Below are 14,140 nucleotides of genomic sequence, written 5' to 3' on the forward strand. Positions count from 1 at the left end.
TTGGGGCTCTGAAACCCAGAAAGGGGGGGATTGAGTGGACCTGGGCTCTGGGACTCGCTGACGTGGCTTTTGTTTTGCAGTGTGGATGTACCCTTAGGCCCCGATTCTGCAAACACTTAAAACAGAGCTGCTGGACTTTAAGACCAAGAGAAATCCTGCTGAAATCCAGTTTGTGAGGGAAAACCTGGAAAATTTGGTAGAAATGTTTCATGGGGGGATAAAAATCCCCATTTCCCACTCAGCTCTGGTAGTGACGTTTCTGCCCCAGATGCTGATTTGCACCAGTTTGTAGCATGTTCTGCTTGACCGGCCCTTGTCCCCCGGTGGATGGAAGCTGATTCGTTATTTGGTACATCTAGTTACAGGTGCTTTCAACAGCAGTGAGTGATCCTGACTGTGGGCCTGCAGCTGCAATGACATCCATGCAGGCGGACTCTTGCACCCAGATCTGATTGCAGGATCGGGGTTGGCTGATCTCTGCTTTAATGCAAATGGTGAGATTGTTAAGATGAAAGGCTAGATTCTACCAAGAACGCAGGGCCAGATTTCCAGGGGATCAGCAGTGCACCCCTGATTGGGGCTAGATTCTCCAAAGCACTCAGCACCCAGCAGCTCCCCTGGTGAGATTTTGCAAAGATGTTGGCAACCCGCCCCCCACACTGAGCTCATCTGAAACTCTTGGGCTTTAGGAAGATGCAATCCGTTCTTGTGTTCCAAAACGTGAGCAGCACTTGGACGCTGGTGTTGAGGAGCCTTGTAAAGCAGATGTCCAACCAAAGGAGGGCAGGGACTTTTAATGGGACTGAACTAAGTGGAGCAGTTTGGCTCCGAGCAGGAGCATTCTCCTGATGTTGGCTCTTCGTTTCCTCTTGTCTCCATGTCTCTGCTTTATTTCCCAGCGACTTGCCTCCTTTTCCAGTGTATCTCCAAGAAAAGAGTACGTCATAGTATTAAGGAACATATGTGAGTGTAATGAATTGGAACAGGCCCGGGTCTCCAGGGAGGCGGTGTGGCAATCCGGTGGATCTGGGGCCTAGTCCTAGACCTGGCACTTAACATCTGCCCTTAGACAGGTTATTCAGGCCCAGATCAATTGATGGAAGGGAAATCAGTGGCCGTCAGGAGCCGAAATCCCTTTGAAGAGCTGGGCCGTAGAGCCTGTGATACTTACGCTTGTCCTCTAGTCTATCCCCGTTGGGCTAAGCCTGTGTTTAAGTGCTTTGATAAATGGTACTCAGGTGTTTTGCTGAATCAGGGCCAAAGTAACTAGTGATTTGGGGGGCCCAACTTGAGACAGCCTACAGGGTGCTGGAGAGGCCCAGTTCCTGTTGACTCTGATTGGTGTGGTGGGTGCTCAGTGCCTTTGAGGCACTAAAATCCAAGGCCCCCTCTGGAAATTTGGCTTTGAACTTCTGTGATCTGTTATCACCAGATGGGGAAAATGCCTCCCTGAGTCATTGGGAAGGAGTGCAGGATGGGCTATAAAGCTCAGACTGCAAAACTGGGTTCCCTTCACCCCTCAGGGTCCCAGGGCGTTTGAGGTGTCAGTCCCGGGCTGCCTCTAGGTCATTCCTGGTAGATGAAATGCCTCCTCCCTGGAATGGACTGTCGATGTGCTAAGTGACAGTGCTGCTATTTCGGACCCTGCTGTTTCAGTGTCAGATGCTGCTGTGGCCTCAAAATCCCACCGAGGAGAAAGTCTCTTTTCAAAGACACTCAGGCCCCTTATATGTGATGGGAGGGGCCATGTGATGGGACAGGCCAGGCAAAAAGAGCTGAGACAGGGGTTTTGGTCCCAAGCTACATCCCCTTTTCATCAGTCTCCCATCCAATTGTTCAGCTCTATGCTGACCATAGCCTCGGCAGGGGGCCGATGGAGAGAGGAGGTGGAGCTATAATGCAAAGCGCTTCGGCAGTCCTTGGCTAGTGTAAAGATCCTTGGGGGTATGTGACCCAGAGCAGCCCTTAGGCTGCTCTAACTTATGACATGGGCTGGCCCAGCCCTGAGTCAGACCGAAGATCAGGGGAGGAGGGGGATGGCTTAGAGCCACTCTTCTTCCCCTCTTAGGGTCCCCCCGCTCTTTGCAAAGATCATGGATCTCCATTTTATTGTGATGACCTGGCTTTTGTTTAAGGACCGAACCACCGCTCTTGTCCAACTATTTGTTACTAGGGAATATGAAACAGCTTGTCCAGTGAGAAAGGGGCAGAAGGGCTATGATGCTGTGTGGGAAATGGCTACAGGCAAACAGTCCTGTTTTGAGCTGGCTGGTTATAATGTGGGGTTTTCCTCTCCCTTTTTCTTTATTACTGTCAGGACTATTTGCCTGAAAATGGGGTTTTTGCTGCTCTCTGGGGCTCCCTTTCTCCCTCCTGACATCATGTTTCTCGTTTCTGGTGTCACCGTTGCAGTGTTGCCAACTCTTGATATTTTATTGCGATAGCTGATGTTTCTTTCCATAAAGCCCCAGCTCCTGAAGTCCTGTGACAGTACAAAAATCTCACCTTCAGTTTAAAAGCGAAAGAAGGTTTCTAGCACTCACAGTGGCAGATAAAAGCTCATGTCCTGAAGGCTCAAAACCCAGAAAGCAAATAAAAAGAACTCAAAATGCATTTTTATTTTTAAATCTTGTTACTTAAGCCCATCTGATGATTTTGGAGGGCCTGAAAAGTGATTTTAGGATGCTTGCAGTTGGCAGTCCTGTATCTGACTGCCACAGAAATGACTCTGATGTTATAACTTCAGGTAGGGAATTTATAAGCTTTGGAGCCAAATTCCTGAGTTCTCATGCAAAGTTCTCGAATCCCTTAATAATAGAGATCAATAAAAGGAGTGAAGGCAGGATCTTTTCCATACAGAGTGTTCCTGAAAGTTTTTTCCACTAGGCATCAGCTGTCTTGGCATCCAGCATTCGTTTTATTCATTGTTTTTTGTGTGTTATTAAAATGGCTTGCTAGACAGTTAGCTCACAGCATCCAACTTTATCGGCAAATCACCTCCTGTTTTCTGTGTGAAAACATCTGTCTTAGCTTTCTGCTTTCCCCGGACACTTAATTCCTCTAGCATATTTTTTTCCCCTTTTCCCCCTCCCTTCCCCCACCTCCCTGCTGCAAATGACTGGTGGCTCGTATGAGGTTATCAGGAACTTTGTGCTCTTGAATTTGAACAAAACTGAGCAGGGTTGTTTCTTTAACAATGGGGGTTTGGATTCAGTTCATAACCCAGATCTGGGCCCCACCCAGAGAAACTCTTCCAAGCCCTGGTGTGTTTTGGAATCTGGATTTCATGGTTGGCTCTCTTACTATAACAAACCAAATGCAAAATCCCACATCTCAAATTTTGGGGCGTGTGAAATGCACGTTCAGATCGGGTTCCAAATTTTCCAGCTTTCTAGTTGAAAGAGGAAGCATCTGGTAGTTTAGATCGCCAATTTAGGATTAGGGTGGGATTTTCAAAGGGTCTGGAATAGGAAATATTATAATCTCAAAAATTGTGTTCTATCCTAGATAGGTTCCTATACCAGGCCCATCACCATGGCACCTGGTCCCTTTGCAGTAGTGCAGTAAGCTAGCATGTGTCACACTTTTTCTTTAATTTTTCTGTGGGACCAGAGACCCAAACACAATAAACTTGCCTTGACTTGTGAGAACCAGAAAGTGAAACTGACTAAAAACATGAAGTGAAATTGACCAGTGTGGTTTTACAGTCAAAAGTGAACAAAATGTTAAATACCCCAATAGCATCAGGGATGAAAGCAGAATTGGACCACAGATTGCTAAATCCTGGTCTTTTGACTCCTGTTTATTCCTATGGTGAGTGATGGAGCAAATAAGAAGCTCCCATTGTCATTCCTATACAGCCCCTTTATAATATCATGTCCACATCGTTAACAAGTTCTGGGTGAAAGTTTAGCAGCCGGCATTCCAGCACTGACTAGCTGACAAGTGCAGCTATGGGGGTTTCTCGTAGCTCGAAGGACAGTTCAGATTGAGGGGAGAGTCACTGTATGGTCTGAGAAGAGCGAAGTTCTCATCCCAGCTCTGACAAGGATTCCCTGGGTGAGTCAGTGCACCGCCCTGCCTCAGTTTCCCCTTCTGTGCGATGGGGAGGATAATGCTGTCCTTGCTCACGGCGGCCTTTGGGAGGGTTAATTAGTTCATGTCTGAAAAGTGCTGTAAGCGCTAAGCACTGAGAGCTAAGAAGTGGTTAAACAATGTGCTAGGGAGGGCGTTGGAGGAGAGGCAGGCAGGATACCTTTCTCTGCCTTGCCCTTAAATCCAGGGCCAGATCAGAGGGCCCATGGGCAATCCCTGTTGGATGGTATCTGATGGCGTAGCAGGTGAACTTACAACCTGATCCGATTCCCAACAACCTTCACTTTTCTGACTGGCCTCGGCAGGCCTGCCAACCGCCCCTGCCCTCCGTTCCCCCAGCCCCTTACGGCATTAGCTTGGTGGACGGGTGGACGGGGACAGACACGATCATGGCTTCAAGCCCAGAGATCTGGTTCCAAAGTGATTAGCGCTAATTGCTTTCCCCACAGACAAAAACCCACTGCGTGAAGTCTCCAGGCTTCTTTCCGTCCTTTGCATAATCTCCTATGACACCTTGAGGAGGGATTGTCTCCCTCTTGATTCTTAGCTGAACTGGCAGGTTCATAGAGTCATAGACCTTAAGACCTGGAGGAGCCATTAGATCATCCGGTCAGACCCCCTGCATAACTGTATCCTCAGCATTGCAGGCCCCTGGAGCGCTAGCCCTGGGGATTAGGGGGTGCCGGAGCTAGGGGGCTGCACACGGCACAGGTCCCATCGGAGGAGTCTTTTAATGTCCCCTGGTTCCCAGACATGCTTTGATGGACGTTGTGGTGGCTCAGCTATCTTGGAGATTAGGTCTGGTCGGTCTGAGTGGTGGTGACGGCTGCTGGATTGACGGAGAGCTCTGTGTCTTCACAGGACAGGGCTGCATCCGTGTCTGCCTAACCTGCAGTGTGGCTCAGGCCTACCCCAGAGAGAACTGTCTCAGGAGGGGAGAGGGGAGCTCAGGGGCTCATTCAGGAGTTGGCCCCCAGGCCCACTGGGATGGCGATGCTCACTGCAGTGAGGAATCGATCTCACCATGCCATACTCTGATCCCATGGATATTTGCAAGGTTAGGCTGGGCTGAGAAGGAAAGATGCGGGTAGGGATTCCAGGCAGGCTGGGGAGATGCTTCCTGAGGCAAAATGCATCCTCCTCCTTCTCCACAGCAGCACCTGCTCAGGTGACGTGATAGACACGGGTCTTTGAAGTCCAGGGTTCTGGAGTGGGTCGCGCCGGGCTTGGGAGTTCTTGGCAGAGGTCGGGCTGATCAGAGAGCTGGCAGGGTGAGTGGTGACTAATTTGCAATGCCAGGGAGTTAGTCCTGCCAGCCTTGGCACAACCATCAGTCAGCGAGGCCTGATTCTCAAGCAGTGTACAGGAAGGTCATGTAGCTTAGTGGACAGATCACTGGGGTCGGGTTCAGGACACTTCCGGTCTATTCCCTCTCATCAGTGATGTGGGAAGTGGATCAGCGGGATAAGAGCCTGGGCACAGTGACTGGAGACAGAGGATGGTAGGCCTCAGTGCTGAGATCGGGGGGTCCCTCGGGGTGGGGCGGTGGTGTGTTGACCGGCTTTATTCCAGGCCGTTTGACAGTGCTCCAAGGAGCAGGCATTAGAAACATTTGCTCCGTTACGAGCTCTTAGCATGGCAGAGATGTGTCTTGGCTGAGCGTTTGTCCTGCTGCCTGGCCGTGGCTTGGTGAACCCTCCCACGCCCTGGAGAGATGGTGCTATTTCTAGTCGCCCGCTTGGTCACGACCGATTTGGGAATCTAAAGGGGAATGCAGCGGGCGCGGTGTATTTAGATCCCACTTGGCCATCTGAGCGAGTGCCACATAACGAGGAGCTGGAGACATCCCAACTAGATAAAAATACCAGAGCATGGATTAGGGGTTGGTTGGCCAACAGGGGACAGAGCCAAAATCTCACATCTAGCACAACTACCTTAAAGTTAACAGAGCCTAATTCTCAATAAGGCTCACTGTCGTGGTGTAAAGGGAGGCAGTGTGGCCTCGTGGATAGACATGTGGGTTCGATTTCCGCCTCAGCCGCCAGCCTACTGAGTGACCATGGCTCTGTGCCTCAGTTTCCCCATCTGTAAAATGGGGATCATCATCGCCACCTCCCTTGTAAAGCGCTTTGAAATCTACCAATGGAAAGTGCTAATTAAGAGCCAGGGATTAAGTGTAACTGTAATTCAAGCCCACTTTAAGGCCCTCTTGCTCTGCCAGAGTGTTGTAAATGATAATCAGGCTCTTGTCTTCACTACAGGAAGCTGTGGTTTATCTCAAGATAGGATCTTGGTATAAGATCCTAGTGGACAGGGCAGGAATGGTTTTACCCTGATGGAGCAAATCAGGCTCAATAATATACTCCCCATCTAGAGTTTACCTGGGCTAGCTACATGCAGGTAAAAACCCCTGTACCCTGTCTCTGCTAGGATTGTACACTGAGACAGCTAACTCTGTGTCATGAGTGTTTTAAAATATTCCCAGCCCAACTCGGGACGAGACATCGAAATTGCAACAATGTTTACAAACTGAAAACGTTTTCGGTTTGTGTCGATTGAAACATTTCATTTCAATTTGGGCCCTTTTTAACCTTTCTTTAGTAAAAATTAAATTACATTTCGAACCACCAAACACCAAATTTTTGTTCCGAGAGCAGCAAAATGAGCGATTTTGAAACTTTTCCCCAAGGTTTTTTCATGTCGGGAAATTGGAGGAAATGGACCTTTTCCCGCAGACAGGTTCGGTTTTGGTGAATCAACGTTTTTCAACAAAAAATTGTTTTTTCTCAATATAAAAACGCACCTTGTTTTTGCAGTGAAATGGCCAGAGGCCCAGGGGAGCTGGTCTGATTTTACCCGAGAGTAACTGACCGCAGAATCTGAGCCAGCGATGTGGAGTGTCAGCCCCACGTTTGGGGCGTGGATTTACATGGATGACTTTTTAAATAGGGAGTTGACTGCAAATAGAAATGTGACCATGAGGTTTATTTTAAATAGCAACAAAAACATTTGTGATTGTTATGGAAACAGTTGCACTCCCCCCTCCTCCTGCCCCCGTCATTTTGGGAACCTAAACATAACAGCACAAGACCCAGGAAGAGAAATTCTCTAATGGGGCTGGATTCTGAATTCCCTTGCACTCCTGGGTGCTAGAGATGGGAAGTCAAAGGACCATCATCCTCCTACTTCTGAGAACCTGAACTCAGCGGGGTGCAACAGAAGAGGGGGGCACGTCCTCCTCCTTGGCCCCTGACCACAGCTGAGTGGCATCCCAGCAAAGCCCCTTTGCTTAGCCACATAGGGGTGCCTAGGTCAAATTTATGTGGCATTGTGACCTCATGCACCAGGTTGCAACGCCACTCATTCAGATTTAGCCTGGCCCCGCCTCCACTATAATGGAGGGGCGGCTGAAGCAAACTTGCTCCTCCCACTTTTCCAGTCCTTCCAGCACCGCACTGCCCCCCCCCCCAAAAAAAACAGAGAGGAAGAACCACACGCAGGACAAAAAGCCAGTCTCTGCCCCAAGGAGCTAGCAATGGCTGGGGACAGCCAGCTGGGCGGGTGAGCACAGGGAAACGACGAGACGATTGTGGTCAGTGTGGCGGGTGGTGGGGTTGGCACAGCAGCAGCCTGGCTAGTCTCAGGTGCTTTGGAGCCACCCTGGCTAAGTAGTTTTGAGGGGGTTTAGAAGCCGGACGTTTTGTAGATGTTGACAGGGAGCTTCCCCCCGTCGGTGTGAGGAGCAGCCGGGGAGGAGAGACAAAGGGGCTCATTTGCCTGCCCGTCACATGAGCGATAGAGGCTGGGATCATGAGTCGACATCTCGAGTGCGCGGGAGAGATGCTAGGGAGGGGGGACCAGGCTGGGAAGGGCCCTGAAAGTGAAGGCAAGTAGCTCACATTTGATGCGATGGAGAAGAGGCAGCCAGTGGAGGGATGCAGAGTGGGGCCAAATGACGGGTTAGGAAAACCATCTTTGCAACAGCCTCGTGAATGTCTCTGAGCGAGGCCAGACGGTATCTGTCCGGGCCAGAGAGGAGAAGGTTTCAGCAATTGAGATGCAAGTAAGAGCCTGCCTGGTTTGGTCCTCGTCAGGGCAGGGACTGTCTCTTGCTCTGTTCATGCAGTGCTCAGTGCGAGGGGCGTCTAGGTGCCACCATCCGACAACAGCTGACGGTTGTCTGCAGTGCCGGTCCCAGGATATGAGAGAGATGAGGTGGGTGAGGTGATATCTTTGTTTGGATCCAGCTTCTGCTGGTGAAAGAGACAAACTTTCGTCTTCTTCAACCTGAACGCTTCTCTCTCTCACCAACAGACGTTGGTCCAATGAAGACGAGGTTCTCAACCTTGTTCTCTCTGAGGGCCCCCCAAGATACTATTAAAAACTCCACTGCTCATCTCTGCCACAACAACTGTACATAAAAGCCAGGGCCAGCGTTAGGGGGTAGCAAGCAGGGCAATTGCCTGGGGCCCCATGTCTCCTAGGGCTCTGTGAAGTTAAGTTGCTCAAGCTTCAGCTTCAGCTCTGGGTGGTGGGGCTCAGGACCCTGGGCTTCAGCCCCAGGCAGTGGGGCTTCAGCTTTCGGCCCTGGGCCCCAGCAAATCTAATGCTGGCCCTGCTTGGCGGCCCCCCTGACACCTGCTCATGGTCCCCCAGGGGCCCCTGAACCCCTGGTTGAGAACCACTGCAATAGAGGATATTACCTCCCCCACCTTGTCTCTCTCAACAATCACTAGAGGGAGGAGTTCGTTCACCTGCAATCTAGGGCCTGATCCCACCCTCCTGTGCCCGAGTCCCATGGATGACAGTGGTGTTACACCAGCACCGCTGAAATCAGGATCGGGCCCTAAGTCTGCATCCAGTGCTGATGAATGCACAACCGCTCAGCCAGAGGACAGGCACAGAGGGACAGGGCCCTGGACACAGTACACCCGAGACCTAGGGGGTTGGTAGTGAACACATTGTGGGGATCAGTTCTGATCTCCCTGACCCCGGGCGAAATCCAGCAGGACCCTATTGGCTTCAGTGGCGCAGCCATGTAAACAGAGCAGAGCTTATTGGGAAGTGCTCCAGGGACTGACTCGGAGACGTGCTCTTCCCAGATGGGTGCAGAGAGGGGTCATATGGAAGGGGGTTGGGGGCTTAGTCCCAATGCCAGCCCATCTGGAGCTCCTCAGCCCAAGGTGTGGAAGACGATTTCAAGGCTGGGTGGTGAAACGTAACAGGAGGGATGGAAGGGGTTAAACCCCTGGTCCTGAGAACGCTGGAGTCTCAGGGGAAGTGATCAAAGCTTATAAATGCCAGCCAGGGAGCCATCTAAAGGAAGGATGGAATTAGCCTGCGTAAGGAGCCGTGGCCCCAAGCGGAGGAAGGAACAGTTCGGTCTTTGCAGGGGGAATTCTTTATCGGGACAGTTGAACAGTGTGCAGCCATCCTCCCCCGCAGCCTGGGGATGGGGCCTCGGCCCTGCAGGGACGGGAACTCTGGGGGCGTGCAAGCTGCCGTTCTGCCTGGGGAGTGCCAGAGCCCCCCACTCTGCACGGGGGGGGAATGGAGACATGCGGCACAGGGTGTACAAGGCGGGGTGTCCATGTGCACTGTGTCTCTGGATTGGGTACGTGGCTCTGTGCGTGGAAGCAGAAGTGGGTCTGCGAGAGCAGCGTGTGTGTGTGTGTGTGTGTGTGCGCGCGCACACACCTCTGCCTGTGGACATCTCGGCTTGCTCTGGGCTGCTGGCTCCTGCTGTGCGGTGACCGACTTTGTCCCACTGGCTGCAGCGCGTTGCCAGCCGCCCAGATTCCTTCCATAAAACACACAGGCGAGCGCCAAGAAAGAAGCCCCCAGCCCGGGCTGACAGCGTCCTGCCTCGAGGGGCCGGGGCCAGGCTTTCCCCCAGGATCCTGACACAGGGTGGATTCTCCTGGTGATTGCTCTGGGTAGAACCAGGGGGCAAAGTCTCAGGGTTGTGCTGAACTTTGATCTAATAGAAAGTCCGTATTTCAAAGGCTGGTGGAAGAGCCGAGCTTGTGTGTTGCACTGCCCAGTACCTCCCTGAATGGGACCATCTGGGAGAGCAGCAGCCCTGACTTCGGTTTGGACCTCCCCTTTGTATAACACGGGCCCTGGCTCTGGGACAGGGGCTGGGTGGCTCGGTGGGTTGAGAAGGGGCTGTAGTGCCCATCTCCCTAGGTTACCTGTTCAACACCAGCCCGGAGCAGCAATAGCCAGCAGGAGTGACAGTCAGGTGCCCTTGTTCTCGGACAGGTCAGGTGTGTCCAGTTCCCAGGGAGACGAACACTGGTGAGGGTGGCTGTTAATTGCCTGGTCTAGTGGCCTCAGTGGAAAGCCTGAGGGCTGAACTGGCCCATGGAGACTGCACACGAGACCTTAGCCCCGGCCCCCCCTTTCTGATGACCTTGTGGGACGTTGACAAGAGGCAACGGATCCACAAGCAGCTGTTCTTGAGCCGGGGTAGGGCAGAAGCCGATCCCGTCCCCAGGGGACCCGCCCTCCCCAGCCTGGGCTTGGATCCTCCGGAGGTGTCTCAATAAAGCCCATGTTTGAGATGGGATGAGCCCGTCCCATCCAGTCTGCCAGGGGGCCCCCACCCTGGAGTGACCCTTATGGAAGATATTTCCCAGCTGCTGTTCAGTGTTCCTCAGGCGAGCCGTTCTGCCATCTCAGAGATCTCACAGTCTGGAAGTCGTCCCTGGGATCTAGCCTGGTCTCCGCTTTATCCAAGTGATGCCTCTCCGTCCCTGGGGCATGGGTCACCGTACTCACTGATGGCAGTTTAGGTGTGGAATTCCAAAGGAGATTAAAGGAGTCCGGTGCCTAACTCTCACTTCAGTGGGATTTGGGCATCCGAATCCCATAGGTTCCTGTGAAAATCCCATGCTTCGTAAGCACCCGTCCCATTGAAACCCTCCCTCCACGAGGGGCAGCCGTACTGAGCGACCACCACTGTGCTAAGAGGCGTGACAATGGATAGACGCATTCACTCTGAGAATCACAGCCGCCACTGGCGGGGCACCAGTTCTTGGGATTTTACTGGGAGTCTCATGAGATTTGTCGTTTTCCTTAAAGCCCCAGCTCCTGGAGTCAGGTGATGATGAGATCTCAGCTTGTATTTCAATAAGAAAATACATTTCCTAACCTGTGCAGTTGGAGAGAAAAGCTGGAACATGTGACCTCCCCCAACAAAGGCTCTAAACCCAGAAAGGAAATAACAAGATCCCTGAGTTCATTATTTTGTTTCAATCTTGTGATTTTTTGAAGGCCTGTCTCCTGGTGTTCGAATGCTTGGGGGCTGGCAATGCTGCACCTGAGATTGCTGGGAACCTCACCACAATCCCATCCTCCTTCTCTGAAAGCACAGGCCTCTGCCACCTGAGCTAATGGAGAATCCTCACTGCAGTGTGGCATCTAAGACACACAACCAGCAGTTCCCAGTTCTTTCCAGCAGAGAGCCACATTTGCAATGATGCTTCTCCCATGCAGCTGGTTCTTTGATTATGAAATATCCCTAAGGGGTTCAGTGTTAGGTTTAAGAACAGAGCCACCCTTAAAACCAGAGTTGCCTGGAGGTGCCGTCAATATTTAAAGTAGAGGTAAAGGGTTTATGCAACAATTGACTTTTGTCTCTTACTATTTTTATGCAGGGAGGCAAGGACGACTTAAAAAGACTCTCAGGACAGCCCAGATGCTGAGAAGAAGTGGAGGTCATCTGAAGAAGTAGAGCAAGGAGCTTCCACTTCAAAGGAAGGAACTGAGGCAGGATGGGGTCCATGCATGGAGGCTGGATCAGCAGGTAAGGAGGTATAGTCCCTGGGCTTCTCTGTAGGTTTAGATGTTGTGAGGTGGGGAAGAGAAAGACCTGGAATCCGATGCACAGGGACTTCAGTCAATCTGTGGAACTCACTGCTGCAGGAGGTAGAGCCAACCCCTGCTCAGTTTATTTATATGGCTTACCATGTCCATGGGGTCCAGCCATTGTCATCCCTCACTTTACAGCTAGAGGGACAGCACTTTGCTCAAGCGCACCGAGTAAGTCAAGGGCAGAGCCAGAAATAATCTATCTGAGCAACTCACAATCTGCAATGCATTTATCACACAATCCCCTTGAGGCAGGGTGGTACTACTATCCCCACTGTACAGATGGAAAACTGCGGCACAGAGCAGCTAAGGGACTTGCCCAAGGTCACACAGAGAGGCTGTGTCAGAGCAGGCAGTTCAGCCCAGCCAACCCAAATCCCATGCTAGTGTCTTAATCATTAAACGATCCTTCCTCCTGTGCTCTCTGCCTCCCAGCGTGTGTCCCGTTCACTGGCCCATGCATGTAAACCAAGCAAGCTCAGGTAACATGGTTAATCAGATCTCAGGCTTCAGGGTGGCAAGTGACCACCTGCTGGGGTCAGGAGGGAATTCCCTCCTTCCTCACCGCCCCATGTTCCGCGCTGCACAGTCAGCCAGGTGCAGTGTGGAATGTTTTTTATTTCCTTTGTTTGGAGCATCAGGTCTCGGCCATTGCCGGAGGCAGGGAAGCCAGACGTGGCGAGCCGACAGTCTGATCTGCCGGGGCAACTCCTCTCTTCTCCCTCGCCGCGCCCCAGTTCCTACTTCCTGGGTGTTACCGGGTGGCCGTGGTCAGAAAAATGACAACTGATGGACCCTTCTTATCCAGACATTGGCGTGCGAGTGTGTGCACACGTGTGTATGTGTACACATGCGTGTGTGAGCACATGTAGAACCAGAGCTCCTTTAGTGACACAGGTGAATATTTATCTTGCTAGCCCCCCAGAACCATCTCAGCTCTGGTGGAGGTAGCTGGCATCTGTCTATTTCCATTAGCCCAGCCCAGCTTCAGGATCAGGTTGGTTAAGTTCTGGCTCAGCCCCTCTGGGTCAGGATTACGTGCGGGATGGCGCGTAAACCACACAGAGCGTGGCGTGGTTCTTACGAGCCTGGGGGAAGGTGTGGGGCTGGTGTGTAGAAAGCCCGTCCTTTTACTTTCAGCTGAGCCAGCCAGACCGAGGGTCTTTGAGACATGACAAATGTGGGTCCGCCTCCTGTTGAGGCCGTTGCCCCCCAAGAACAGAAGGATGCTCCCAGCTGGCTGGGTCTGCAAGGCAGGGATCCTAGGTGTTCACAGGGAATTTTACAACATTGATTGGACACACAAGCCTGCCGGGTGCGAAATGCCTCTGGGAAGCGAGGTTCGGTCCTGGCCCCATGGAGCATAATGCAAGGGTCATAAACAGACCAAAAACCAGGGTGAAGGGAAGAAGGTAAAGATCAGGGGAGGATTAATAGGCTCATGCGGCCGCTTAGATCCAAAGCCCATTGAAATCACAACAGATTCATCAGTCCCTGGGGCTCTGGATTGGCTCTAGGGCATGAACACACGGTGGTGGCTTCCCTTTAAATCTCACTTCTTGTAAGGTTTGCAGGAGGCGTGAGTTTTATGAGGGGATTGGAGTGGCTTGGCAGTGGCTTGGCAAACAGTCAGTGTCCTATTATATAGGGGAAGCCTAAAAGACTGGGTACATGCCCCCATCTCTCCTTCTGGGGGCTGGTGCAGCTAAAGGATAAAAGCCCGCTATTGTTGCTAGTTAGTGGAGTTGCTGCTATAGAGTAAGACCGTGCTGCAGATCCGAGCTTTGATTTTGCTGCTGACCTGTGCTGGCATCAGTTCTAGAACGGGATGGGGACGTGAAAGGAGACCGGCCCGCACCAATGTATTCACATCGTTGCCGTGACAAGGGCACAAAATGCACCAAAAAAGGGACCATCAGCTACCAGCATGGGGGTGAAGTGAATTCAGCTCGCTTCTGTATCAGGGATGTGGGAGCTTCCCTGCTGGGACGCGGCCCTGAGCCCCCGGTGCCCAGCACGATGCATGTCCCTGCGAGATGAAATGGGCAGCCATGCTTCCGGCATCACTTGGAGCAAAGGGGTCCATGGAGGGGTCGCAGATTAAGCTAGATCCAAGAGATTGCGCCCACGGGGAACTGCGACGCCCAGCATCCCATGCTCTGTGTCAGGC

The 14,140-nt window shown here is 52.0% G+C and overlaps 1 protein-coding gene across 2 annotated transcripts in view; it reads left to right on the top strand.

The window, feature by feature from the left end:
• ADAMTSL4 (ADAMTS like 4) overlaps positions 1 to 14,140 on the top strand; it is a 64,152-nt gene that overhangs the window by 4,595 nt on the left and 45,417 nt on the right. For both annotated transcript variants that reach the window (XM_038383318.2, XM_038383319.2), the window contains one exon: positions 11,757 to 11,905. In XM_038383318.2, the coding sequence (XP_038239246.1) occupies positions 11,874 to 11,905 (32 nt within the window). In that variant the 5' untranslated portion in view covers positions 11,757 to 11,873. The remainder of the gene's footprint in view (positions 1 to 11,756; positions 11,906 to 14,140) is intronic.

Source organism: Dermochelys coriacea, chromosome 24, assembly GCF_009764565.3.
Source record: "Dermochelys coriacea isolate rDerCor1 chromosome 24, rDerCor1.pri.v4, whole genome shotgun sequence".
NCBI lineage: Eukaryota > Metazoa > Chordata > Testudines > Dermochelyidae > Dermochelys > Dermochelys coriacea.